Source organism: Vitis vinifera, chromosome 10 (assembly GCF_030704535.1).
Source record: "Vitis vinifera cultivar Pinot Noir 40024 chromosome 10, ASM3070453v1".
NCBI lineage: Eukaryota > Viridiplantae > Streptophyta > Magnoliopsida > Vitales > Vitaceae > Vitis > Vitis vinifera.
In genome coordinates, this window is record NC_081814.1 from 10,457,160 (window position 1) to 10,484,376 (window position 27,217).

Genomic DNA, 27,217 nt, shown 5'->3' on the forward strand with positions numbered 1-27,217 from the left:
AGATATAGCAAGAAAGTGAACTACAAACAGTCCCCACCAGAATGCCAGCAAAATGATCCTAAAAATGTAGGTATATACTGACTTTATTTCTGGTTAATTTTACTATGATAATGTATTGGTCTAGTTACTATAATGGTATAGTGGGGGTTCAGTAGATCTGGGTTCTATCAGTGCATGCATGCACAAAACAATAGAATAGAACTTACTTCCAGGGAGAAGGTTATGCCATTAAACAGAAGATGGATGGATTCTTACAGATGGAGAAAGTAAATATCACATTTGCGTCATATTTCTGAAGTTGCATTATCTCTAGCGCCATGTACAGTGGTGAACCACACAATGTTTCTGCAAGACCTCTAGGTTGTAGAGATATGCCAAAAAAGAATTGGAACATATAAACTTATTGAAAGGACCGTAAACTATATAACCCATTTAGCTGTACTATAAACTAGAAACGTAAGGGCTTTGATTTCATCTACTGCCTTCAAGAAATGCTCCAAAGGTTTCCTGAGAAAATAACATGACACACTTCTGCTGTAAACATAAGGGCTTTGATTCATCCCATGAGGGTGCTTTTTGGTTTAGAATTGAGTGTTTCTTTCTGGTGTTTCTGTTTTGCACTACCATTAATTTACTTTGGTTTCAGATGGCATCTTGAAAGAATTACCTCTCTCCATATGTCAATATCTGTCTCCCTATATCTTCCGATGCAATCATCTACAACAAACAAGTGTAAGCCATAACAAAAGAAAACTCAGCAAAGACCAAACCCAAAGGGGTTGCAGGTTGGGGTGGTGGGGAAAGAGAGAGAGAAGCATACTCTTGATTCCAGATTCATCAGAACGGCAGATTTAGTTGCCTCTTTGGCACGAGTAAGTTGTACCTGGTCAACTATCAGCGCAGAGAAAAGAAAAAACATATGATAGAATTAATACCTGCAGTTACTGCAGGGATATAGCTCGAGAAAAAACCAAACCATATGAGAGAGATAAGCAATGAACCTTGTCCAGGTGAAACAATTGAAAGTAGTTCTCCTACAGCAATATCAATTGCTTTTGCCACAAAATCGGAGCCCTAATTCCATAAGGTGCGTCAGCTCAAGCTTAGAGGGTTGTGACAGTAGAAAAAATATATATGAATCTAATCAAAATTAAGTCCATCATACCTCCATCAAATATTAAATTTTTTTCTAAAGAAGCACAAAAATTCCAGAACATAAGGAAGCAAATATGCAATTTCAGAAGATAAAGATGATTGATTAAATTTTCCCATGAGATGGTGGAGGTAAGAAGTGATTATCTATCAGGACTAAATGCTTATGTGTGGTTCAACTCTAAAATGCATAGGAGAGAAACACGTAAACCATTAACAATAACAAATGGTAGAAAGACTTGAGGACAATGCACCCGTTATGTACTTCCAGTGCACTTTGCTGAGGTGTTTTTTGTTCCTATATACATATATTGTGAGTTTATCAAAAAAACTTTACACAAGAAAAGTAATAAGAATCATATGCAATGAGAACATTAAAAATGGGAGAAATATAAACCTAAGCGGGATAAGAAAGGTAACAGGGGGAAAATATAAACCTAAGTGGGATAAGAAAATAAAAACCTAAATGGGGAAAAAAAATCAAATAGGTGAAGCACAGGTTCACTACAACTATGAGATACTACAGCTGCTCTATATGTCAACCACAAACAAATCACCATTCAACACACAACCTAAATGGACAGTAGAACAACAAAATGTAAGCCAAGTTGATCAAGGTAATTTAAGGCTTTAGGGGGTGCCTTACAGTGCTAGCATAAATGCCAAAAATTCTAGTATTGTTGAAGATATTGTTGAATGCAGAGAAAGATTGAAGTTGTTGATACTCATTCAAGACACGAAGATCTGTGTTCAAAATGGGTGAAACAAGCGAGTTAAACTTAGCAGAAATTTAGAAATATATACTCAATCAACATTAATGCAACAACACAGGAAATCCAAGCAGCTATAAAGTCCAACAATAATAAATAACAATAACCCAAATGATCAAGGTAAGCTACAAGAAAACCAGTAGCCATATGTAAAACTTACATAGTCGTGAGTGCATTCCTTTTCCAGGGCCCCCCGTAGAGAATGAGCCACCTCCTCCCATAAGTATCTGCAGGACTATCACATTTCTTAATGCAAAAAAGGAAAACATGGTGGATGAATGAAAAGAGGGAATATATATATATATATATATATATATATATATATATAGAGAGAGAGAGAGAGAGAGAGAGAGAGAGAGAGATTTCCAAATAGCAGAATCTCTTTAAGAAGAAAAGATCAAATGCAGCACTTGAAGAACAGTCAAAGTGATAGCTTCTTTCTCATTATGCCAACCACCAGGCACTTCAAATGCAAGAACGAGATGGGTGATCTGTACTCAAAACGAATTAAACAGATGAAAAACAAAATCAACAGATCAATCAGACATGAAACCACTAGAAGTGAACAATTAGAGATACACACCCCTGAATAAGCCTGACAACGATAATCCCCTCCAACATAAACAAATTTTGGCTCTTCTGGACGGGGCACACTGGGAAGATCAGAAACAAGTGGCTCTGCAATGGACAAAAACTCTTCATGTTCAATTCCAGAAGCCGCAAGGACCATCCTAGGAGCAGTGTAATTCTCCTGAAATAAAGACAGAAAAAGGAATTCAGAGAACACATGCAAAAAGAGGAAACCAAACAGAGGAAAACTTGTTAAAACTTTGCCATGTAATGTTAATATCACAACTTGGTTTTGCTAAAAGTCAGACCATCTAGTGTTCTCTAAAAAGAAAAATAAACAAAAAAAATCAAAAGAAAAGGAATGTATTAAAAGAAAGAATCTTATAAGCTTGCTCAAAAAGATTTGAAAAGTAATCACCATCAAAACCCACATACATATCTCCAGCCTGCTTGTTACAATGAAAAGGCGATAACTCACTGGTTTTTGTTCTCTATCTTTCAGAACTGTTGGAAAAAGAATGTTGCATGTCCTCTGGTTTTCCTCTTTCCTTGCCAGAGCTGCCTTCTGAGTACCAATCTGAAATAATAGTTCAAAGTTTTCAGAATAATAAATAAGCATTGAGAAGAATGATAAATAATGAGAGCATTCAGAACCTGTTCTTTCAGCTCTTTGACATCTGCACTATCCTTGTTTACACGAGCAGCACCGAGTTCTACCGTGGGAAATCGCTCTGCAAATTTAAATGTGCTAATTGTTTCTCCATTAGCAGCCGGTTCAGGGCTAATGTGAACAAAGATTAGTGTCTTGGCTTGCCCCCCTAAAGAGAATTACAATCCAAAAGCCAGAATATAATTTAAAAAATAAAATTAAAGAAAACATAATCAAATATGAGGTTCATACTCTGAAAGTGCATTAGTTTATTCTTACCAAGTGAGTCTTGAAGAAGTTTTGTTACTTAACTATTCCTGTAAGGGACATGTGGACTCTTCTGGGCAAGGGCAGAGATAACATCCCCTAGAACAAAGATAGATCTATTAATATGTTGTTCCTCCTTTAGTCTATCTCCATTCACCTTAGATTTGTCTACTATCTCACTGTCGGCCTGATCAAGAAGATGCATACAGCCACGAAGAATAGTTACTGACATCAAGTCTCTTCCTGATTCATTCTAATAATATTTAATTCTCCCTATTTACTTACAATGCAATGATAATCAACTTAAGTCAAAAAACAATCAAACTCTGACTAATCCCATAATCCTAGTGTTCATTTCCGCAGATGGCACCAAAAAAAAAAAAATTAAATAACTACATTTGTCCACCATAAATTACATAAAAATGTGCTAACTTTATACAGTCTTATCACAAATTACAATCCCCTTTAATCTCTCCGGACACGGTCTCGGTGTGCATTTTGTGCTGAGAACAACATACTCCCCATGATCTTCAACCTGTAATGTTTCAATTTCCCCTGCATTCATTCACGTTGATAGCAACAAATCAGCAAATTAATTAATTAGGCTTTTCTAACTATTTTAACATTAATGAGATAGTCATAGATAATTCCTCCTACGTACCACATCGATTGATTTGGAAAACCCCCCCCATTGACCACAATTCCATGAATTTCATGACAAAAACTCCGCAATCGTGCCTACGTCAATATAATTACCAAAACGTTATTAAGTGTGGAATTATAAATAAGAGATGAACTTAAAATAAGTTGCAATCCTATACAATATCCCGGACTGCAAGGTCAACACTCACTCATTAGGTTGGAGGGGTACATCAGGTGTTATGAAATTGAATGTCCTCAAATCATAAGGTGATACCTCTTTTTTGTGGGCAGCCAACCACAGGACAACCTTGGCCTGAAACATTTATTAACGTAACAATTGAAATTTTTATGGGAAAACATACCTAACAAATTATTACTTGTTGCTTGTTACTTTACCAGATTTTGTTGAACTCCACTCAACATTGTCTTCTTTCTACTAGGACGAGAATCTAGCAGTTGGATTCTCCTGTTTTCTAGGTCATATACATACAATGTCCAATGGTTCTTTATGAGAACCGGTAAGAAGACCTGCACAAATAGACTGCCATTAAACATACATCTAAATATTGTACATTCATGCAATAAAAATACAAATCCAAGCATTAAACATATGAATCCACCTCGTTAACATTGACATATGGAATATCAATCTGATACAGATGTGGTTCAAAGCGTCCAATAACTGCCTCCCTCACTAAGTGTTTTGCCTGGGAGTGGATTACCATTTCCTGCATGTCAAATACAGGATAATATCAGGTTTGTCATTGTAGGTGATGCCTGGTTCAAGACCAAAAATAAAGATAAGCAAGGATTTAATGGAATAGTCATCATTACAGCTATGTAGGGGGATAGAAACAGTTTCGACTTCGGTTCATGTTCATACTGCAACAATCTACAGTAGGCATCGACGACCTGATTTCGTATATCATAAAAGTGTAAGCAACTAATTATATTAGAACCACACTTTCATTTTCAAACTTAAAATAATGCATAAAGAGGGATAAGAAACGATGTGCACGTCGTTTCCTATCCACCCATTCCCTTCGAAGCAGCCCAAATTGCCTCTGGTTAGGATAGTGTCATGCATAGACACTAGTTCCTCACTGTTACAAAAAAATACAATTTAGTTTTTGTGTTTTCACTATCATACAATGAGAGGAGTGTCACTCAAGTATGTTACCTAGCATCCAAATCCTCTCCAAATACCAATGTAGCTGCTTGTTTTAGGTCGATTTTGATGGCAAATTGTTTGGTTTGTGGTTGGGATATGTATGGGGACAACAGGTTTGGAGCCATTCGACGCACTCGACGTCTCCAGACGTTTCTATTTTTGGGGACAACATTACCTTCTGGTTGTTCTTCACCATCTGCAATACGAGATTTAGAACTAATCAGCAAAGGTATACATTATGATTGGGTACTTGGGTTGTTAACCATATGGGTGTTTGCATAAATTTTATCACTTACCGCTTACTACATTAATGGGTACACTGGGCTGCAACTCATACTCAGGGGCGACAATGCGATATGGTGTCTAGCGCATGGTATGCAGCATGCGAAGCCATGTACTCATCACCAGGAAATGCATGGTCATCGGCTGTGGGAGTGTTGGCTGGTGCATAGCTAGAGTGACCACCCGCATCTGAATTTACCCCACTATGTCTGCGAGTCCCTAACTTATGCATAAGGCCACGCATTATTCTCAGCTACTGCTGAATGCCCCGTTGATATTGGTCGATTGCTCGTTCTGCATCATGATATTGATGCCATATTTCCTATGACATGATATTGATGTCAATCTTTGAGAACAAAATGTGACAACAACATATTTCTTTGTAGTTAAGAAGTAAAAATAAATTACAATGACAATGAAATGAACATTTATTAAGTTTTTGAAAAATTAACAGCTTACATCACTATTTTCAGCATCAACATTTGTGTCATGGTCCACATTAGTCTCTGGCTCCATAGTTCTCTCTACGGTTGGAGATCTCTAGGACACCTATAATTAGCACTGAAGATTAGTACTTAAATAATGAGTGTTATGCTAGTAATGACAATATATTTATGCATGCATAACTTACAAAATCAATCTTAGCATGTCCGAATGCTCCAAACTCCTTTATCTCAGCGACTAGTCATCGCTTAATCAAATCATCAGTCCATGCCAATGCTGGGGGCACTGTAATGGGGACTTGGACTGAAGGAATTTGGAATTTAATGACATAATGCAGCTGCAAAATAAATACAAACATCAGTAGGCAAATGTGACTATGTTGTGCAATAAAATTATATAACAAAATGGAAGACAAAGACTGAATAAGTTTACTACCTGAAGAAATAAAACGCAGCCATGTACCCAAGAGGTCTTAGATTGTTGGTATCGCCTAATTCCCTCAACCAGTTGGTCAAGCACAAACTGGGCCCAATTAACGTCATTTCGGAATCCATCCTCATGGATGGTATGCCACAAGTTACGGCAACCATTGAGCCTAGACGTGGGGGCCAATAATGTGGCACATGCGTAGTAAATGAATGCTCTACGGAACTCCTCGCCTACAGGTAAGTCTAGGAGTTTCTCCTCGCATGCCCAAATAGTCCCAAATGGATGATCTGATGATGTAGAGGTCACCTGCAAATTCCGCCCTTCTGTTGGGAGGCCGAAAATGAGGCCAACATCGATGGTTGTAACAGGATAGTGTTTCTGGGCTGAGAACTCTATCCGCCTAAATCCAACATTGAAATGTTGGATTAGAAAGATACAGAGGTTGTGGCGCACCTCTGTGCAGTTTAAGTTTAAGAGACCTCCAAATTGGAGGTTTCTTATGGCTTGAATTTTTGCCTCTGGTAACCGGTTATAGAGTTTCTTAAATCTTGCAGCTGAGCATCGTGTAAACATTGATGTGCCCTGCATGCAATGTTTGAAAACATGGACATGTTAGGAATAGCAACATTCTTGCAGTTGGTAATGCAATAAAATAAGTGAAAAAGTAAAGCTGTCATTTCTCAAAGTTACAAAGATTTGTCTACTTGTATTTAGAAATAATATATAGCAGGGTAAGACATTAGATGGGGTTGGGTGCTACTGACAGTGAAATATCCTGTAAGAGAGAGGATTGGAAATTTATGAATAAGCCTATATAGAATAGGCAATAACAGTAAAAATGTACAGAATAGACTATAAAAGTACAAAAATAAATATGAGAATACTACATGATATATAAAAGAAAGAAATCAAATCAATTTATGGAAATAAATTGACTAATTCTATTAGAGAAAGAAACCATCAACAAATCAATGAATAATCCTATTTAACCAGCTCCTTTTGATACTTCTGACATACACAAAATCTAAAGGAACTGCTAAAGCAAGCACTTTGCTACTGCCTTTGAACATGGACAAGGTTTGGAATCTAAGTTTCTGTTGAGAGTATTCCCACATGGTACTAACTATCATTGAAGAATTGTACACTATCATTTGATACCACGAATCATGTGTTTGACCAAAGTTCATTCATACCTAAGTTGTTAGCTGAGTGAGGATTCATGGGAAAATAAATGAAACCTAGGACTATTAATCTAAACTTGTGAAAGTTTTGAGGCTTGAATCTGATTCAATGGGCATAATAATCTAAAATTTGCAGAATAGAGGAAGTGGGCATTTAAAATAAGGTAATGATACACTATGAAATGCTACTACAGAATTTTTTGTAGAATAGTAAACAAAGAGTATGTTTACGCTTGAAAACAAGAATAAATAAGATGAATCCATGAGTGTTGGAGAATTAAATGAATGAAGAGGAGTTTGGAAACCATACTTTATGTTGGAGAATAAAAGTTATGTGCTATGACTTTATGTTTTTTTTTTCTGTTAACTTATAGAATTATTTTCATTGTTGTAAGGATTCTGCAAGAAGATATACATGAGCAATTTTAAATGTTTGTACTGCTCCTGGCAAAAGCCACATTGGGTACAAGTTTGCCACATTAGTTTGCTTGGTCAGTGCTTGAATCAGCGTAAATGAATTTCCGTTACTGGTTCAAAATACTGGTATATGAAGTGTCTAGAGAGCTATGCACCTTGCTTCAGTCAATTGTTTGAATCTTACAGACAAAAAATAAGATAGAATTTGCCACCCAAAAAAAAAGGTATGTCCAGAGTCCAAGGCACTGAGAAATTGACAAGACATGGCTCTCCACCTTCATATTTAAATCACTTAGAAAGTGAAACAAAAAGAAGCCTAATGTCTCAATACCATTGAGGTCCTCATAAATAATTGTGATCATTTTACCCTGGGGACCTCGCTCAAGTGGCTAAAGAGGTAAGGGTTACCTATAAAAAAAAAAAAAGGAAATAACCAAGAAAAGGGTATGCAAACTTCAATAGTTGGATTATTTATTGATGAAAAAGCAAGGGAAAGAGAAAAGAAACTTGGAACCTCATAACAAGTTGGAATGTGGACTGTGAAGTGTGAGTGTTAGGGTCCCAATTTTTCCTCCCTTTATGACTTCTTAAGAAAGTTAATTAGGATTCTGGATTTATGTCTTATGCATGCATAAACACATATTGATATTCCATTGATTTATTTGTACATATTGATGCCCTGGGTTTTTGAAGTGCATATGGTTGGAAGTCTTTTAATAGCCTACAATATTTGAAGTATAAATTTTCTAATTGTAGTGGCTATAAACATTCTTCTTCTTTTTCTTATTTCTGTTGTTAATGTCTTTGTTTTGATTATACTCAAGTTTCATATTTTTCTCATAATATTTTTAATGTGTTTGTTTACCTTCTTTGTCTGTCAGCAGAAAACTATAAGAAGACAAGTGGCTAGCCTCTACCTTTACCCCCAAACTCTTGAAATGCCTATTCTTGATGCTCTGGTGTAAGTTTTCAATATGGAATTACGAGTTTTCACTGTGAAATAATCTTAGTAGTAGTAGAACCAGAAACAGTAGTTTATTCATCATCTTCATTACATGGTTGGGCAAATTCCACATATGGGTGCTTTTAGCAATTAGCATTGAGCTCATGAGTCATGACTTGAAATTCAATCAATATGTTCTTGCATATGGGGAAAAGGGTCCAAGAAAAAATACAGAGGTTTTCAATTGTCATATCAGATTTAGCTTGTAACTTCTAACGTAGATTAGCATTAAAATATATCCTTCTATTTATTTTCTTTTGATTTTGATAGAGCACCTATCAAGAAGCATGTGGGGTTATTACATGTAAAGGTTGTACGGGCACGCAAACTCTTGAAGATGGACATCCTTGGAGCATCCGATCCTTATGTTAAACTCAGTCTAAGTGGGGAAAGGCTTCCAGCAAAGAAAACCTCTATTAAGATGAAGACACTGGACCCTGAGTGGAATGAAGATTTCAAATTGATTGTAAAGGACCCAAAATCTCAAGTCCTACAGTTACATGTCTATGATTGGGAAAAGGTTTAAGATATTTTCCTTCTCTCTCATAAATTATTGCACAAACCTAAATAACTAAAATATCTTGCGAAGTAGAAATAATTTTTTTCTGTAGAAGAAACAACATTCACTTAATCCAATCATTACACTAGGTAAGGAAGTTCATTTTGACTTAAAACTTTTATAGGTTTTATAAAATATGGTTTGAGGTGACACAACCGAACATACTTTTAGTATATCCATTAACATTAATCCCATCCCCATCACCATTCCTACCAGAACACCTCTCTTTATCCCTTCCTCTACCCTCCTCCCTCCTCCTAGAGGACATGGTTTTTGCCTATCCCCACAGCTGTATAGCGAAGACCATTAGATCCCTAAAGCATAATTTTATATGGTGTTAGTGAACCACATTTTCTATATTACCAAATTGTACACAAATATTACCCGACAACTTACAAAGCTAATATAATAGTATTTAATAAATAAACGTTGAATTGTTAAAACTTCAATATTAGAGAACTTTCCAACATAACTGATACATGGTAACTATAATAAGGGACATGAAGAAATCACTTAAATTTCATGCATAATAGATATATATACTAACTTAAAAGGTATCTGAAAATGAAAATTTCATAAAATGATTTCAGATTATATATAAACAAGGGAGTCATTTGTTCACACCAATTCAAATATGTAAAATATCATAAAATGAAATTTCACCCATTTTGATACCAACATGCATTCTGATTTATATTCTCACAATACATTAAAATTGCATGAATATAGATTATAAGTTCTTGTGGCACTCTACCAGAGAAGCGAAAACCTCTCAAATAGTATGTTGGCAACGGAAGAATGCAAAAAACAACAAAGATAAGCAAGTATGATGAACCATACCGAGAGTGGGAGTGAACTGGCAGCAGAACCATCTAAGCCATTACCAGCCATTGTTAATATTATAACTGCATCATTGGGCATAGAAAAGTAGAATGTAATGCACAGCTAAACTGACCAACTGAATAACTAGACAGCAAGTATAGTACAATACTATGAAAGTTCAGCTAAGTGATAAGAAAAATGCACGCATCCAATGATGTGAGTAGGACATACTTAAAATAGGGAAGTGAAAGTATACATCAAGTTAAAGGATACCACATTGAAAGTGCAATTTCAAATTAAATCAGTAATGAAAGCAACTCCAAATAATGAAAATTAAAAAGTAGTCTTATAAAAAATAAAATAAAAAGGTAGTGCATCGTGTCTATAATAAGGACAATACATAACATCCAAAAGCAACAACCCTATGACCATAAAGCAAATAATGGAACAATGAGGGATCGTACACAAAATGAAAACCTTACAAGCAAAGAAATGAACATGTCACGACAATGGATTATTACATTTAGACCGATTATGACCTATGCCATTGCATCGAGAGCAATGAATAGCTCTCTTATGGCTAAATTGTGACTCAATACGCCTTTGTCGGGGTCTTACTGAAGGATGTCTCACTTGCGGGGATTGGAGACTAGGAAATACGTTGCCTTGGCCATCTTGCAAAGTCCCAGCCTCACAAACTTTAATCATGTTGTGTGTTGGTAATGGTTGAAACTGACCCGAGTAAATCAAATGTTGGGTGGAGACTTTAAAACATGGGTCGATATAGTCATACACATCGTGTCTCAATGTGCGGATCACAGCACATACATGTGGACATGGCAACCCGGACATTTGCCATGTTAGACATGTACACTTATGTTGCTGCATATCCACAACCAAATAAACATCTCCAGTAAAAACCTTGAACGTCCCACCCAAATAAGGCATCACAATAATCGGAGCAGATCTCGTGATATTTGACATTAGCTTTTCCTCTGTTTTGGGTCCAACCACGCTCTTCCACTTATCTGTACCACGCATATGGGTGTCTAACATGGCTACAAGCTTATCCATGTGCATCATCAGCAACGTATAAATTGTTTGGTGTCGTTCCTCTCTTAACCACGCATTGAAGGACTTTGCAATATTAGTTGTCATTTTATCCCAACGTTTTTTAAGGAACTTTGACATCGCCCAATGCTCCGGACTATTCTCCGCAACCCACCTTGCTAGGTCACCATTAAAACGCACAAGTTTTTCAAACGCCTCATTGTAGTCTATATCCAACCGAGCATATGCAGTGTTGTTTAAAAGCAACAAAGCATCTTTTTTCCCTTTCTTTCCCCTAATGTTTTGCCTGTTGAAGAAGCTTGAAAAGTTCTCTTTCACATGTCGATAACAATAGGCATGATTTTCTACCCCAAACAACTCTGAAACACTACGCAATATCCCTTGATGTCTATCTGATATAATAATTACTTCTTGACCATCTAGGATCCCCTTCAATTTCTCCAAGAACCAATACCAATCCTCATAATTTTCTGAACCAACCACACCCAAGGCTAGAGGGAACATTCCATCATCTGCATCATATGCAATGGCAGACAAAAGAGCTCCTTTGTATGGACCACTTAGGTGGCAAGAATCAATAGCCAATACCGGTCGACACCCCATGGTGAACCCTTGAATTGAAAATGTGTGGGCAATGAACAATTGCTTGAAGTGACCTTCATGAGAAGTGTACTCGGCAATAGTTCCAGGGTTAATTTCCCTTAGCCTATGGCATAACCAAGGCAAATACGCGTAGGACTCACGTGGAGATCCATATACACACTCTTTTGCCTTCTCTTTAAGATGCCATGCTTGGTTATAAGTCAATTGAACTCCATGATCACGTTCAAAATCCTTGCAAATTTGTCGAGGAAGGTATTCTAGAGTTGTTCTAAACACGTCTTCAACAACAACAGCACCTCTCTTGGAAGAAACCCGCACCTTATATGAACACTCATCTTGAGCTATATGATTATGATTAACTTGGTAAGTATAAACTCACAATATTTCATTTCCTTCAACAGCATGAGCTGTTATCTTCCAAGGACAATCCTCAACCGAACACTTTACTGACATATGAGTAGGTGAATTTTTCTTGTACTTGTATTGAAACCTTCCAGCTAATGACATTTGGTATATTGCATTCCGAAACTCATCTGCATTCTTAAATGTATGTCCGGAACCTAATATTGCCTCACGAAACTGATTCGATTCCAAAGGGGTGTACTCACTATCTGCACAACGCGATGCAAAACCTCTTGATAACATCATAGTATTAGGATTTGCATCGCATGATGCATTAGACGAAGGAAACGTAGGATGTGGACCTCTGTATTTACATTCATAACCAAAATTAGACTACATAATGCGTAAAATTGATATTCATAAAATTTTAAATAGACATCCAAGTGAAAACACATTACCCAAGTGCCAACTGTGTATTCGGTATATTTGCCTCTATGGCTTCCACACCGGGTGACTCGACTATGTACACATTTGCAAAGTCATCACTGTGGGAAACCACGTTATCCAAGTCATCCTCATCTTCTAAATCTTGGATGACTCTAGGGTTAAACTTGAGGGTGTAGTGCATCATCCTCACATGAAGGGAAATGTCGAATTTTTCTAAGACCTTCTGAGTGAATTCTTCAAATGTCATTCCTTTATAAATGTGAATACCTTTGCTTCTTCCACCAACATATTCCCAAAGGCCATCATTTTTTTGGACAAGTTTGCCTCCCACGAAAATATAACAGTATATTCTATTTGTGGCATCCATCAACCGATTGAAATAAAACACAAATTTATATTGTTGAACAAATAATAATGCATATTCAATGTGATCTTAAAAGTTTTTTCATCTCACAATATACTATGTTCCCATACGAAAAAGTTATATTTTAAAAAATGTATATACAAAAAAATGTAACTTTAAAGTCTTAAAAAATAATTTTTGTTGCTCCTTTTGATTATTCTAACCATTGTCAATGGTAAGATTATTTTAAGATAGGCACTAATAAACAAACGGTGAGTTGAACTAAGATATGAAGACCGAGCTTCTCTCTTCTCTTGGACTGATAAATACTACCTAACCTAAACAAAACTAAAAATAATAATAAAAATAAAAAACAAAAATTAGAAATGTAAAACTGAAATGGAAATTAGAAGATTGAAATTAATAGATTAAAAAAAATCATTAAATTAAAAACTAAGAAAGGCTATAAAAGGAAAAAAAAACAAATCTCTAACTTATTTTCCCTATCATTCCCCTTTACTTATATATTCATAGTTCACATTTTTATAAGCAAAAACCTCTCTCTCCAACTACTTTAGTGCTACCCAATTTGACACTACTACTTACCTATGCTAATAATCTAATCGTGTCAATACTTGGAACTTTAAGACAGAACATCACAACAATATCTAGTAAAGTAGGAGGATTTTGTGTCTGATTCGACATAATACTCCAGAACATATATATATATATACACCAAAAACATTGGAATTATGGAACTATAAGACATTCAATAGGAAATAATCCCTCACGTTTTATTAAGCTCTGACCTATACTTACACTAGGTAGAAAACAAATTCTCATTCTCACTCAAACCCTTAGACAATTTCTGTTGGTACTACTATATCAGACATGCCTACAAACTTATTCAAAGAGAATGGAGATATTTAAATATTAATTATAAAAGCGTTGCTTTTCAAAATAATATGAAGAGATAATAGCCTAAAAAATGTAACAAATACAGAATTCTCTTCTAAACTATCATGTCTTACTTTAGATGATTCATACAAAACCATAAGCAATAGTTTAACACATTTAAGGTTTAAGGGTAAAAAAAGCTAATAGATAAAAAGAGATAAATCTGTTACTTGTGCCTACATCTCAAGTCAATGCACCATAAGAAAACTTTAGGGTTTTTAGGTTTTCCATTTCCCCTTTCCATTTTTCCACTCCTGGTTTTCTAGCAACCAATTAAACAATTATAAATTATTTTCAAGTATATATGACAATTTTTCACAAATATTTTTTTTGAATTTAAAATATACAAATAGCATGAAAAAAAAATCTAAAAAAAATTACAAAAATATAATCAGATCGATTAAGCCATGAATCATGAGTTGCAGGTAAAGTGCATTTTCTGTATTCTCAAGGCTTAAAGAAAAAATTATGGTTCAAAATTTTTCCTTTCTTTTTCTCATTATTTTCTCAGCATCCGAATAATAGTAGCAAACCAAGAAGTCAATTATTGAATGGGAACAGTAACTTGAACTCCAGAGATCAAGTTGAACACAGTTTAGAGATTTGGACTAAGAAAATTTAGGTTGAGATTTAGGCAATCTACTAACCTCAAATATGCAACAAGAGAGACCCAACTGAAATCCATACCTTATTCAAATTCTCAAGAGAGACGAATGCGAGAAAAAATGAAAGAGCCGCAGAGATTGAGATGCAAGCGATGGAGGTGCTCGGGAGGAAGAGAAGAAAACGGCTTCTAGGCTTGAAATGCTGAAGAGAGACCAAAATTTAGGCAATCTACTAACCTCAAATATGCAACAAGAGAGACCCAACTGAAATCCATACCTTATTCAAATTTTCGAGAGAGACGAATGCGAGAAAAAATGAAAGAGTCGTAGAGATTGAGATGCAAGCGATAGAAGTGCTCGGGAGGAAGAGAAGAAAACGGCTTCTAGGCTTGAAATGCTGAAGAGAGACCAAAATTAGGGCAAAATTCCAAAAAGCCACAGAGATTGAGATGCAAACAATGGAGAAACTTGGGAGGAACAGAAAAAACGACTTCTAAGCAGAGAAGAAAACGACTTCTAGGCAGATAAGAAAACGGCTTCTAGGCAAAGAAGAAAACGGCTTCTAGACAGAGAAGAAAACGACTTCTAGGCAGAGAAGAAAACGACTTCTAGGCAGAGAAGAAAATGGCTTATAGGCTTAAAATGCTGAAGAGAGCAAAATTAGGGCAAAATTCCCAAGAACCGCATAGATTGAGATGCAAGCGATGGAGGAACTCGGGATGAAGAGAAGAAAACGGCTTCTAGGCTTGAAATCTGAAGAGACACCAAAATTAGGGCAAAATTCCAACTTGGATTTTTTTGTTTATTATTTTTTTTTTCATAATCAACAAAGGTTATTTTTGGAATTAATAAAAGTGCATATCCTTCTTTTTAATTTTGACACTTCCTATGGGTTTTCAGCTTAAATGGGTTGGTTAGATGGACCATTTGTTAATTTTTGGGCCCAACTGGGCCCAAAACACAATTCTCCCTTCTTTTTTATGGCATGTGAGACTAAGTCATATAAGTAAAATTTATTTAAAAAGAATGAGTGATTTAGGTTTAATACCAAAATTTAATTTTAACTTTGATATTTGTGAATCCTGCCTTAGTAGAAAAATGACTAAAAAACCTTTAGAAAACAACAAGATATGAAAATTATTAAATATTATCCATTCTGATATATGTGGTCCATTGAATGTTAAGACCCATAGAGGCATGCATGAAATATTTTGTTACATTTATAGATGATCACTTTAGATACAGATATATCTATCTAGTTAATAAAAAATCAAAGCCTTATATAAATTTAAAGAAAATAAATCTAAGATGGAAACTCATTTAGGAAGAAAAATTAAAACTCTACGCACTAATAGAGGAGGTTAATATACATCACATATATTTAATTCTTTTTTGTATAAATCATGAAATAATACATTTAAAAAAAATTTTAAAAAAACCCATAGCTTATACCTCACAAGAAAATGGAATTGTTGCAAGATGGAATGAGACTTTACTTAATATGGTAAGATCGAATTAAGTCATTCATTCAAATTTAAATACTATCTTTTGAGGAGAGGCATGTATATATTAAATAGGATAATATCTAAATCTATTAGCATGATTCCTTATGAACTTTGGACCGGTGGAAAACCAAGCTTAGATTATTTTAAAATTTGGGGTTCTTCCGTCCATATATCGATACCAAGTCATTAAAGAGGTAAACTTGATGCTAAAAGCCCAAAACTATTAAAGATACATTTATAGGATATCATGGGAATTCTATTAGATATGATGATAGTGGTTCGATGGGAGTTATAGAAAGTAGAGATGCTATGTTAGATATAAGAAAACCTATGATATTAGTAGATTTATTTGAAATTCCTAATGAAATTAAATTTATAAATAAAGAAGTAGAAATATAATCAAATACTAACTCACATGACACTATAACTAGTACGAGGAGAGAAAGACAACTCCCAACTCATTTGATAGACCTTTTTACGTTCATTAGTGATGAAGAATTAAATGATTTGTCAACTCTTTCTCAAGCTATGTCCTCCCAAATTCAATTAAATGGAAATAAGCTATAAAAGAAGAATTAAAATTAATAAATAAGAATAGCGTATGAGAAATAGTTAATTTGCCAAAAGAAAGAAAATTTATAAGTTGTAAATGGAGTTTAAAAAATAAATTCAAATTAGACAGAACATTAGATAAATATAAAGCAAGATTAGTAGCAAAAGGTTTCACTAGAAAAGAAAGCATAGATTATAAAAAAACTTAGTCACTAACTGTTAAATTTCCTTATATAAGAATTATAATGGCTATAGTTGTACAGTCAGATCTAGAATTACGCCAAATTGATGTAAACAATTTTTTAAAATGGTGAATTAGAAGAAGAAATGTATATGAGACAACAAGGATATGAAATTCTAAATGAAAAAGACAAAGTATATAAATTAAATAAACCATTGTATGAACTTAAACAATCATTTAGACAATGATATTATAAGTTTCATGATATTTTAATTTCATTTTGTTTTGTTTCTAATAACTTTGATCATTGTGTATATATGAAGAATAGTGAGAGTAGCTTTATAATTTTATCATTATATGTTGATGATATTTTATTAGCCTCCATTGACTTGAAAATGTTGAATGAAATAAAAGATTAGTTGAAATCTCAATTTCAAATGAAAGATATGGGTAAGGCTTCTTTGGTGTTAGGTATTAAAATAATAAGAGATAGAAAAATAGAGAAACTTATAGTCTCTCAAAAGAAGCTTACCTAGATTTTAGGAGAAGGAGCAATATCTTGGGCCAATAAAAAACAAACTTGTGTTGTTCATTATACAATGGAAGCTGAAATTATAACATATAGTACTATTGTCACAAAAGTTGTATGAGTAAAAAGATTTTTAGAAAATCTCAAGTTTGATCAAATATTGGACACTAAAGTTGTTATGTGATAACCAAGTAGCTATTACAACTAATAAAAATGGTGAATTAGGACCAAGAGGAAAACATATAAAATTGCAGTATAATTATATTTAAGATATGATCATTCTTTAATTAAGCCCATAAATTTTGAAAATTTTAGAAAGCATATTTATGCCATAGCTAAGGCTTGAGAGCATATTAAAATTACATTTGGTTTTTGACATGAGAGATGTTGGAAATTGTGGTAAAAAAAAAAAAACCTCTTTCAATGTGATGGGTAAATTTATTAGAAACCTCACATTTTGTATTTTGCATACTTAGATAATTGAGTTTTACCAAGTTAATGAAATGCAAGTTTGGCTTGGAAGACTTTGTAAGTGGATAAAAATCGGATTAGTTTGTTCTTGAAATATCTCACTTACTTGATTCGGTAATTACTTAACTTAGTTAATGACTTGATTTTTTTAACTGTGAGACAAATGGGGTGAAGATATGATGTCAATTTTTAAGAAATATGGATAGTTGAAAAAGTTTTAAAGAAGTAAAAACTCATTTGTCTCTTAGTTACAATATTTTTTTGTTATTTTTATTATCTTTATTTCATATTAAGATTATGTTTGGTTTATGAAAAATACTAAAAAAAAAATGTATATCTATTAGTATTTAATTCAATTAGGCGGTTTCATAAAAAAATAGGGTAGAGTTGTTCTTATTTTACCTGAGGGGTTTGAATTAGCCCCACCTGGTCAGCCATATGACAGTGAATTCGTTCTCGGGCCTTGTACACACCGCCCGTCATACTATGGGAGTCGGCCATGCCCGAAGAAGGAAGTTTGAGCTTGATGCAAATGGTTAAAATATCTTCTGCTTTTGGGTGTGAAGCAGTATCAAACCAAAATACCCAACAAACATTAGCTCTGCTTGAAAAGGAGATGATCCATGTTTGGTTATTATAAGAAAAATATAAAAGAAAATCATATATAATTAAAACTAGTTAAAAAAACTATGTATTTTCAAATTATTTAATCTTTACATTAATGAGTTAAATAAATAAAATGAGTTTGAAATAACAAATAAAAATGATTTATTAACTTTTAATATATTTTTTATTTTTCTTCATTTTTTCTTTCCTTCTACTTTTCCTTTATATTTTATTTATCTTCCATTTTCCCTCAGTTTTTTTGAAAACCAAAGATAGCCTAAAGAGTTTGAAGACAAAACACAATTGAGAAGCTTGAAGAGGAATAGAATTCTAGAGTTTGAAGAAGAGAAGGATTGAAGACTTTTTGATAAGGATAAAGTTACTTGATAACCTAACAGATTACAACTTCAATTTAATTAAATCGAACAAGTAAGAAGTTTCGTTTGTATAATGATATTTCCTTGGCTCTGGCTGAAAGGGGAGGAAAAGGAAAGTTGAGTAGATTTCATATCTAGTGGCAAAATTATAGAGCGAAATTTTGCGACAGTTACAACATAGACTTGGGAATCTGGTTTACCAAGGATCCCATTCGCATAAACCAAACCATGATACATCACCCACCACACATCTAATTTAGCTACTCAATACAAACATTAAACCGAAACAAGAAGCAAAACAAACAGCCCAAATCCAAACCCTAAACTCAATCTTCCAAGGCCATTTCTCCTAGCCCCCGAAAACCACACCTTCACGTCATCCACTACAGGTCCACACAGCGAGCTCATGTCATCGCTCCTGGTGTTGTAATACACACTGTAGAATGCAACGCGTGTTCTCTCAGCTTTGGATGTGAAGTTCAGATCGACGGTCTCGAAGGTGGAGTTGGCATTGGCTACGTAGTGGATGTTTTGGGCTTGGTCCCCAGCAAAAGCCATAATTGCTAGAGGCTGCTTGCACGAGTCCCCAGCATGGCCTAATGAAAAGGTCAGCTTGTATGGCTTGTTGGGGGTGGTTGCCACCATTTGTGAGATTATCCCTTCCTTTCCAGAAAGCAATTCAATGCCTCGTTTCCCCTGTGGGACTGAGAAATGGTCGGAGTCGATGAATCGGACTGCCCTATTTGATTCTACAATCCAACCTGGTAATGAGGATGTTTCTTCGTCGAGGTTGGTGGGGAGGAGGACACCCAGAGAAGCATTTTTGTACATCCATGGACCTTCTTCAAAATCACCATTAGTCACTGCATTATCTGCAGGAAATGTGGTAGAAGCCAAAGACGCAATGATAAGTTGCTTGTTGCTAACTAGGACCTTAATCTTACAACAGAAGAGGGAAAGGATGAAGGTAAATACCTTTGGGAGGATCAGGAGTGAAGAGCTTCTTGATGGCGACGTCATCAATGATAGGGCCACAGGTGGGGTCATCCTCCATGCCTGGGTTCCGGAACACCACATGCGCATCCTCCTCCTCCGCTGAAAACGCCCAAGCGTAGGGGTCCCACCCCTGCACATTGTACAGCGTCTGCAAGTCTATGTTCTGGGAGGCTGCCCCCACCGACACGTTTATCGACTCCAGCTGCGCGCACGTCCGCGCCGCGCTAAACGTTATCGAATATATGAACCCCTTCTCCACCTTCATCTCTTGGCTTATCTCCGCATCGTTTCCCAGTCTCACTGCGTGCTTCCCCTGGGGCACTATCAGTATCATCCCCCCTTGCTTTTGGCCCGATTCAACCAACTCAACCGTGCCATTTGTCTTCCAGTTGGGAATCGTGGTGGGTCCGTCCACTAGCCCTTCGTTCGAGAACCCGCCTGTCGGAGGTGACTCGAAATCGCCGTTCAACAGCGGGCCTGCAATCGACCGCCGTTGGATTAAGCATATTGTGACTCGTTACTTTTGTTTTTAAAAAATTTTGATCGATTAAATCATAAGCACTTAGGACTACACATGATGAAAGCACAGCTGTTATCCAAGATAAAGATGACAAGGTTGCTGAGGTGCATGTTAAGCCATGTTTTCTACGAATATATGGTCAATGGCGTGTCATTCATAACTACAATAATATACAATTGAACACCCTTCGAGACATGCCAAATTGCCCACCGGACAAGGAAACTATACCACCCTACCCCATACCTTTGGTCCATCTTCTGCATCTGTGGGGCTCATTTCAGATTTTTTTAGTAATTCTTTTTTTTTCTTTTTTCTCCTTTGTATCTGTCTTCAAATTTTCCTAGAATAAACAATAATAATGATAATGAAAAGCATCATCAATCCCTTTGAAAAATCAATCGGTCAAGTAGGCCCAGGCCCAGGCCCAGGAGAGAATTTTAAAGAAGAAAAGCATTCTGTGTGAAAAAATAATCATAAAAAATTGAGTGGAAAAGACATCCAAAGCACATAACACACAGCCCAACAATGGGATGTGAAGATGAAAGGAGGCATCTCATCTAACTTTAGGCGGCAACCGCGTGGGCCCTGAGGCCCACACTTGGGTGCATAATATTTTCCCGCGTCGATCATCCCAATATTTTCATTTTCTAGCATGATCTGGACTCAATCAAAGCCTGGGAACAGGGATGGTACAACAAAAGGTGTTGGCGCCAATGAAACTACCTTTGTCCTTTACCTCCCCCTTTTTCACGGTCTTTTTCTTCTCTGTCTTGGCGTGTTTTATAAACTTTGAGTACCTCTCCACAAAGGATCATCTGGGTTCTACCCAAATCCACAAGAGACGATTTTATTCTTCAGAGAAAGCAACAAATATTTTTGTATCATTTTTTCTTGAATAACTCTCTCTTGGGTAGGAAATTGCAGGCTCTAGCCTGTTTTGGGCTTGGATGAAGGTGGAAATGTGGTGAAAATTGAAAACGCAGGGGAAAGGGGTATGAATATCTACAACTGTTTATAAGAGCTGTCAAAACTCGACTGTTAAGTAGCCCATAAAGAAAGTCAGCAGCATGTTGAGAATTAATAGACCAAACACACTGCTGACATCGGGCAACGGAGGGAAGACCAAGAACACAATGAATGGGAAGTGGGGTCTACAGAATTGAAAACTGTAGTGATCACAATTCTATATTATGCCTTCCCTAAACCTAAGGCTTCAAAATTGAATCATTTCATTTTGAGTGCAGAAATCCTCAGCAAGGGAGCATTAGATGCTCTAAGATTGGAGCCCCATTATTTGATGAAACCCTGAAACGAGCCGAGTGGCCAGACTCGAAATCCCATGGAATGATTTCAGTCTCATGGCGTTTGAGAAACACGCCTTTAAGCACAAAATTACACAGAGCAGTTTGTTTCAAGGACAAGGCCACTCACAAATTTCCTTCAACAGAAAAGCAAAGGAAAACCCCACACTGCTGTTCAAACTTCAACCCGAGAATACCAAACAGGAAATGTTCATGTAACCACAATGTGAAATAGACTGAAGTGGGAAATCAATTTCCCCGCTACAAAATACATCAGATCTTCAAAAATGGAGAAAGACCCACTAAAGAGATCCACAAAAACAGAAGGGAAAGATGAAAATCTAGAAAAATAAAATGGGTATAGAAATGCAGAACCGAACAGCGCATGAGAGAGAAAACACGAGCTAACAAATTAGTAGAGAGAGAAAACTAGAGCACGTACCATCATCTGCCATGACTGAAACAAAATGAGCAAAGAAAACCACACACAAAGACACCCATTTGCTTGTTCTTGAGTTCTGAACCATCTCCATATCCCAATCTTCTCTCTCAAAAAACAGAGGGAAACAGAGCAAGTGAGGGAGAGAGAGTGAAGCAGAGGGGAGAGTGTCTTTTTTTACCTAAAGATTCCACGCCACAATAGGTCTTGAGCATCTCTCTTTATAGCTTTTATGATGAAATTACCTCGTTAAAAATGAACATTACTTTATTAATTCCCAACTTTAGAAAAAGGGTCTCTTTAATTTTTCGTATTTGATGAAGGAAAACAAAAGTCTTCCGTCTTCCGTCTTCCCTCCTCCTTGAGTTCCCACTGCTATTTTTTATTTATTGTATTTCTGTAATAATTAATAATATTTTCCATGTTTTGAGAAATGGTGGTCTGGTCTTTATGTGGACCATGCTTCCGCCGTATTCGAGCCATGGCAGTAGTGAAAGCACTCGTGACTTTATTTATTTAGTTTACAACAAGGCTTCTTTTCATACCCTTTCCCTGTGTTGTTCTTTATATATAAATATTAAAATGCACCGTCTAAGACAGGATATAATCCTTTATGGCTTTTGTGCTATGGCCTAGGCCCTATGGGTTGTGGTTAAATCTCTCTCTTCCTCATTTAAAGTACTTTTCAAATCTCTCTTTTGTTTTCTTGTGGATAATATTTAGTTTGGTCATTTATTGGCTATTTTTTATTTCAAAAAATGCACACAAACTGTTTGAGTTAAGGCTTATAAGATAAGTTTCAGGTTTTGAGTTGCGTTAGGAACTTAGAGGGGCTGGAAAAAATATGTTTTGGACATTTGAATAAATTGAGAGTGGGTTTCTTGAAGTTTTTATTCCAAGTGTTTTTTTTTTGGAAGTGTTTTTTCTAAAAATATTTTTAAAACTATGTTTGGTTCTTGAAAATTTTAAGAGAAAATGAAAATAAAAGAAAATATAATGGAAAAGTAGAAAAAATAAAAAATATATTAAAATTCCATAAATTATTTTTATTTGTTATTTTAAACTCATTTTATTTATATTCACTCATCAATATAAGGATTAAATAATTTAAAAATACATAAATTTATAGCTAGTTTTAATTATATTTTATGTTCTTTGATATTTTTCATGTACAATCAAATATGAGATAAATTATTTTTCTTTGTATTTTTTTTCCTTAGTATTTTATGAGAATCAATATAACCTAAGAGAATCGTCTTTAGTTGAAGTGTTTACTTTAAAAATATTTTTAAAATAATTACTTATAAAGTGTTTTTTTTAAAACAATATAGGTAATTTTTTAACATTATAAATGATTTTTTTATAATTTTAAAAATATTTTATAATTTTTAACAAATATTTAGAGACAATTTGGTAATAATGTTATGAAACACTTCCAATATTTTTAACATTTGAAAATTTTTTATCATTCAAGTGTTAAAAATATTAAAAACGTTTTCTAAAATCATTGTTAAACGTATTTTGATTTTTATTTTTTATAAAAAAAACACACTTTTTAAATTAAAAACATTTCTTAAAATTACAATCAAACGAAGTCTTAAAATGTTGAAACCAACTTACAATTGAGATCTATGTAGAATGTTTGTGTTCAAGTTGGGATACTCGAGCTCTCTATACCATTTCAACACTTTCATAGCATATGGTGCTTTAGGGTTTCGTAAAAAAATTCTCAAAAAAAAAAAAATTAACAATCCTAAATATATATAAATACCTAACCTTTTATTTTTGAAGATAAAGTCTAATAATAAAATATCTTTGTTAGTCTACTATAAGATCTAAAGCTTTAGAGTTTCCACTAGCATGCTAGAAAGGCTTTTCTAGATAAGGGGCTATGTCAAAAATAAATTTAAAATGCATAAATTTTTAATTAATTTTAATTATATTTGATATTTTTTTTTATAAAATAACAAAAAAATGATAAAATTATTTTTCTTAATATAATTTTTTTCCCAGTTTGTCAAAAACCAAACTTAACCTATTGGTAATTTTAAGTACTAATTTTTATTTTCTTTATATATCTTGTAATTCTTGAATTGAAACTGAATTAATAAATTCAATAATTGAAGTTATTATAGAAAAAAAAAACTAGGGTCTTATTTGGTAATTGTTTTAAAAAACAGTTATAAAAATCAATTTTTGAGAACAAACTTTAAAAACTATTCTCTATTTTGTAAAATAAAAGTTTGTTGGAGAATTTAAAATATTTTTTATATTTTTATATTAAATATTTTATTTTTAATCATTCTATATGCTTATATAATTGTTTTTTAAAACAATCCTTATAAAACAAATGAAAACAACATAAAATAATTAAAAAAATGTTATCTAAAAATATTTTATTTTTTATTCTTAAGATAAGAAAATAGAAAACAATTTCTAATTAGAAAAACAAAAAACTACTCTCAAAAATAGTTATTAAATAGACATTAAATTATTTATATACCCTCTGATTAGTTTTATATGAATTATGAGCATATTTTATTTTTTATTATTGAAATTGGAAATATCCCAGGGCAAAAATGTAAAATGCAAGAATCTAAGCTCTAATTTGACCATTATATCACTTAATCTACACCAAAAATACGTAGGAATGCAACATGTTATCAATGATTGAATTGGACATGACATTTTTTACTTAGATAACTAAATAAATAAAAGGGACGACCATATGCCATAAGATTTTAAATAGAAATAATTACATAGCTTGAACTCCATTTTTGTTTAATTTATCAAATTGTCAAATTAAATAGTTACAATCATTGTAAGAGTCGAGAAATAAATTTGGTGGTCCCTTGAAATAAATCTAGTGGCCCCCTTGATGATGATCGTTTGATATCTTTTGGAAGATTTTAGTATGAGATGAGATATATTCTCTTCAACCTCTTTAGGTAATTTTTGGGGATCCCTACTTCTTTATAATTTCAAGTCGCCCTTACAAAATACATGAATTAATTTATGCCTCAACTTTATAGTCTATGCTCGGTTACCAAAAGTGTTTAACATCATGTTTGGTCATCGGAAAGTATTATAAAGGAAAAAAATGTTAAAAGAAAATAATTTTCCTTTTTTTTTTTGTGTTTAGTAATTAATTATATATTTTAAAATAATTGAATAAGTAAAATACAAAAATTATTTATTAATTTTAAATTTATTTTTTATCACTATTTTCTTTTTTCTATCATTATTTCTCAAATTTTTAGATAACCAAACATAATCTAAGAAAGGATAAAGGGAAAAAGAAAAAAATATATATATAAGCAAAATTTATATAATTATTTATGAAAAAGTTGAGGGTGATGAAATTAAATTATCGAGGAATACAATTTTTTTTAAAATTATGTTTGGTTTTGAAAAATTAGAAGAAAAATGATAGTAAAAAAATAAAGAAAAAGAAACGAAGAAAAAAAATTAAATTTAAAAAATTCTTTATTACTTATTTTTTTATATAAAAAATCAAATAATCCAAAAGAGTATAAATTTCTATTTAATATATTAGAAATTCTTTTATATATATATATTTTTTTTTACTATAAAATCAAATATAAAAAAATTATTTTTTTAATATTTATTTTTTTTAAACCAAATATAACCTAAATTTTCTTCAACTAGTATATTTTAAAGATGCAATGAACTTTAAGTTTACATATTTGGGCAAAAAGTAACCGAATAATATAATATATTGGGAGAGAATCCAAAAGTGGTACAATTTGCAATGAATCTGACAAACTTTTCAAAGTGGTGTCCAGTTGTAAGGTGGTTTTATTCAAAAGAGAGTTGGTACGATCTTGATATTTTTCAAGAGTACTCGATTTAGTTTGATATTTTTAACTTGTAGCATACCTTCCTATCAAGAAATTTCAAGTCAGTACAACCTTTTTCCTCACTCTCTCTAAGTCTCTCATTTTTCTTGCTCTTTAGTCTTTTCACTTGTTTGGTTTCATTAATTTATGAATCTAGACCTAGACATACGTAGGTGTCTCCTTTTTGAGGCTATCTTTCATCATATCTCACAATTTTCCTTTTGTTTTTTTTCTCTTACCAATCTTATATTCTTTAGTTTTCTTTATTCTTTTTTAATTCCCAATTAAGTGCCAATTAATGTCAAAGTGTACAAGTAAAATTTAAAATTTAGGAGCAAAGTGCATTTTGGTAGGCATATAAAAAAAATGAGAATCTAAATTTGTAAAATTCAAACTTAATATATTTATCTAAAAAATATTAGAATTTTGTATAATTTTTAATCAAATATACTATTTTTGAGCATTGGATAATAATTTTTTAATGATATAAGTGTTATCTTTGACCACATAAGAAGAGTGGATAAATTTTTTTTGTTCCCATTTTTTATTTATTTTTTTACTTGATTATATTAAAACACATTTTCTCATGTATGTATTAAGATGAAGTCATTAAAAGTATGACATAATGTAATAAATTTGGAATTCATTATTTATTTAATGATGTTCTAGTTTCACTTTTATCTATTCATATTCTATGTATTATACTTATGAGCATTATTGTCTGCATCTTTTGAATTGTACGTGATTTAAATGCATTAAGAGGTGCATAGAAGATCTAAGTCATGGTTCCTTCCAAATAGATGACTTGTTCACAATTGTTCACAATCGATTCATGGGTCTTGACAACTTATTAGATGTTGTAGTGCACCACTTTCTAATTGAAAAGATGATTGGTCTTGACTATCAAGATGAGTTTCTCATAGTGAATACATTAGTGTGTATGGTTACACATTGAACATGATCGACAATGAGTCACGACTTAAGGCTATCAAGTAGTCATGACCTCACCAAGCTGCTTCATTGTGTTATTTCTCAACCTTGAGAGAATATTAAGTTTATGCTGAAGTTAGCAATGACTTTGACTTACAGATGAGATCGTTAACTGATCATATATTCCTTATGGATTTGGTCATTGTTGATGGAAATCGGTATCA

At 33.6% G+C, this 27,217-nt stretch overlaps 3 protein-coding genes across 3 annotated transcripts; all 3 read right to left on the bottom strand.

The window, feature by feature from the left end:
- Window positions 1–474: 474 nt before the first annotated feature.
- LOC100255464 (mitochondrial-processing peptidase subunit alpha-like) lies at window positions 475–2,174 on the bottom strand. The gene is made up of 5 exons (XM_059740096.1): window positions 2,083–2,174; window positions 1,799–1,896; window positions 1,002–1,074; window positions 821–891; window positions 475–717 (listed from the first exon to the last, which is right to left on the bottom strand). The coding sequence occupies exons 1-5, from the start codon at window positions 2,141–2,143 to the stop codon at window positions 664–666; spliced, it is 357 nt and encodes a 118-aa protein (XP_059596079.1). The 5' UTR covers window positions 2,144–2,174; the 3' UTR covers window positions 475–663.
- A 4,416-nt stretch (window positions 2,175–6,590) lies between these two features.
- LOC104880560 (uncharacterized) lies at window positions 6,591–13,068 on the bottom strand. The gene is made up of 6 exons (XM_059740436.1): window positions 12,833–13,068; window positions 12,473–12,738; window positions 11,231–12,373; window positions 10,377–10,441; window positions 6,830–6,958; window positions 6,591–6,776 (listed from the first exon to the last, which is right to left on the bottom strand). The coding sequence occupies exons 1-6, from the start codon at window positions 13,066–13,068 to the stop codon at window positions 6,591–6,593; spliced, it is 2,025 nt and encodes a 674-aa protein (XP_059596419.1).
- A 5,980-nt stretch (window positions 13,069–19,048) lies between these two features.
- Window positions 19,049–22,418, bottom strand: LOC100253669 (protein DUF642 L-GALACTONO-1,4-LACTONE-RESPONSIVE GENE 2). The gene is made up of 3 exons (XM_002275334.4): window positions 22,207–22,418; window positions 19,923–20,420; window positions 19,049–19,819 (listed from the first exon to the last, which is right to left on the bottom strand). Exons 1-3 carry the CDS (start codon window positions 22,295–22,297, stop codon window positions 19,224–19,226), a joined length of 1,185 nt encoding a protein of 394 aa, XP_002275370.1. The 5' UTR covers window positions 22,298–22,418; the 3' UTR covers window positions 19,049–19,223.
- Between the last annotated feature and the right edge of the window lie 4,799 nt (window positions 22,419–27,217).

Coding starts and splice junctions, on each gene's coding strand:
- LOC100255464 (XM_059740096.1), bottom strand. CDS start 2,143: ATGGGAGGAGGTGGCTCATTCTCTACGGGGGGCCCTGGAAAAGGAATG. Junction 1,075..1,798: donor TTGGCATTTATGCTAGCACT/GTAAGGCACCCC, acceptor TTATGGAATTAG/GGCTCCGATTTTGTGGCAAA. Junction 718..820: donor TGATGAATCTGGAATCAAGA/GTATGCTTCTCT, acceptor TGTTTGTTGTAG/ATGATTGCATCGGAAGATAT.
- LOC104880560 (XM_059740436.1), bottom strand. CDS start 13,068: ATGACATTTGAAGAATTCACTCAGAAGGTCTTAGAAAAATTCGACATT. Junction 12,374..12,472: donor TACTCATATGTCAGTAAAGT/GTTCGGTTGAGG, acceptor ATAATCATATAG/CTCAAGATGAGTGTTCATAT. Junction 6,959..10,376: donor CCAGTTCACTCCCACTCTCG/GTATGGTTCATC, acceptor CATTGCATGCAG/GGCACATCAATGTTTACACG.
- LOC100253669 (XM_002275334.4), bottom strand. CDS start 22,297: ATGGAGATGGTTCAGAACTCAAGAACAAGCAAATGGGTGTCTTTGTGT. Junction 20,421..22,206: donor TTCAGTCATGGCAGATGATG/GTACGTGCTCTA, acceptor GGTCGATTGCAG/GCCCGCTGTTGAACGGCGAT. Junction 19,820..19,922: donor CACTCCTGATCCTCCCAAAG/GTATTTACCTTC, acceptor CATTTCCTGCAG/ATAATGCAGTGACTAATGGT.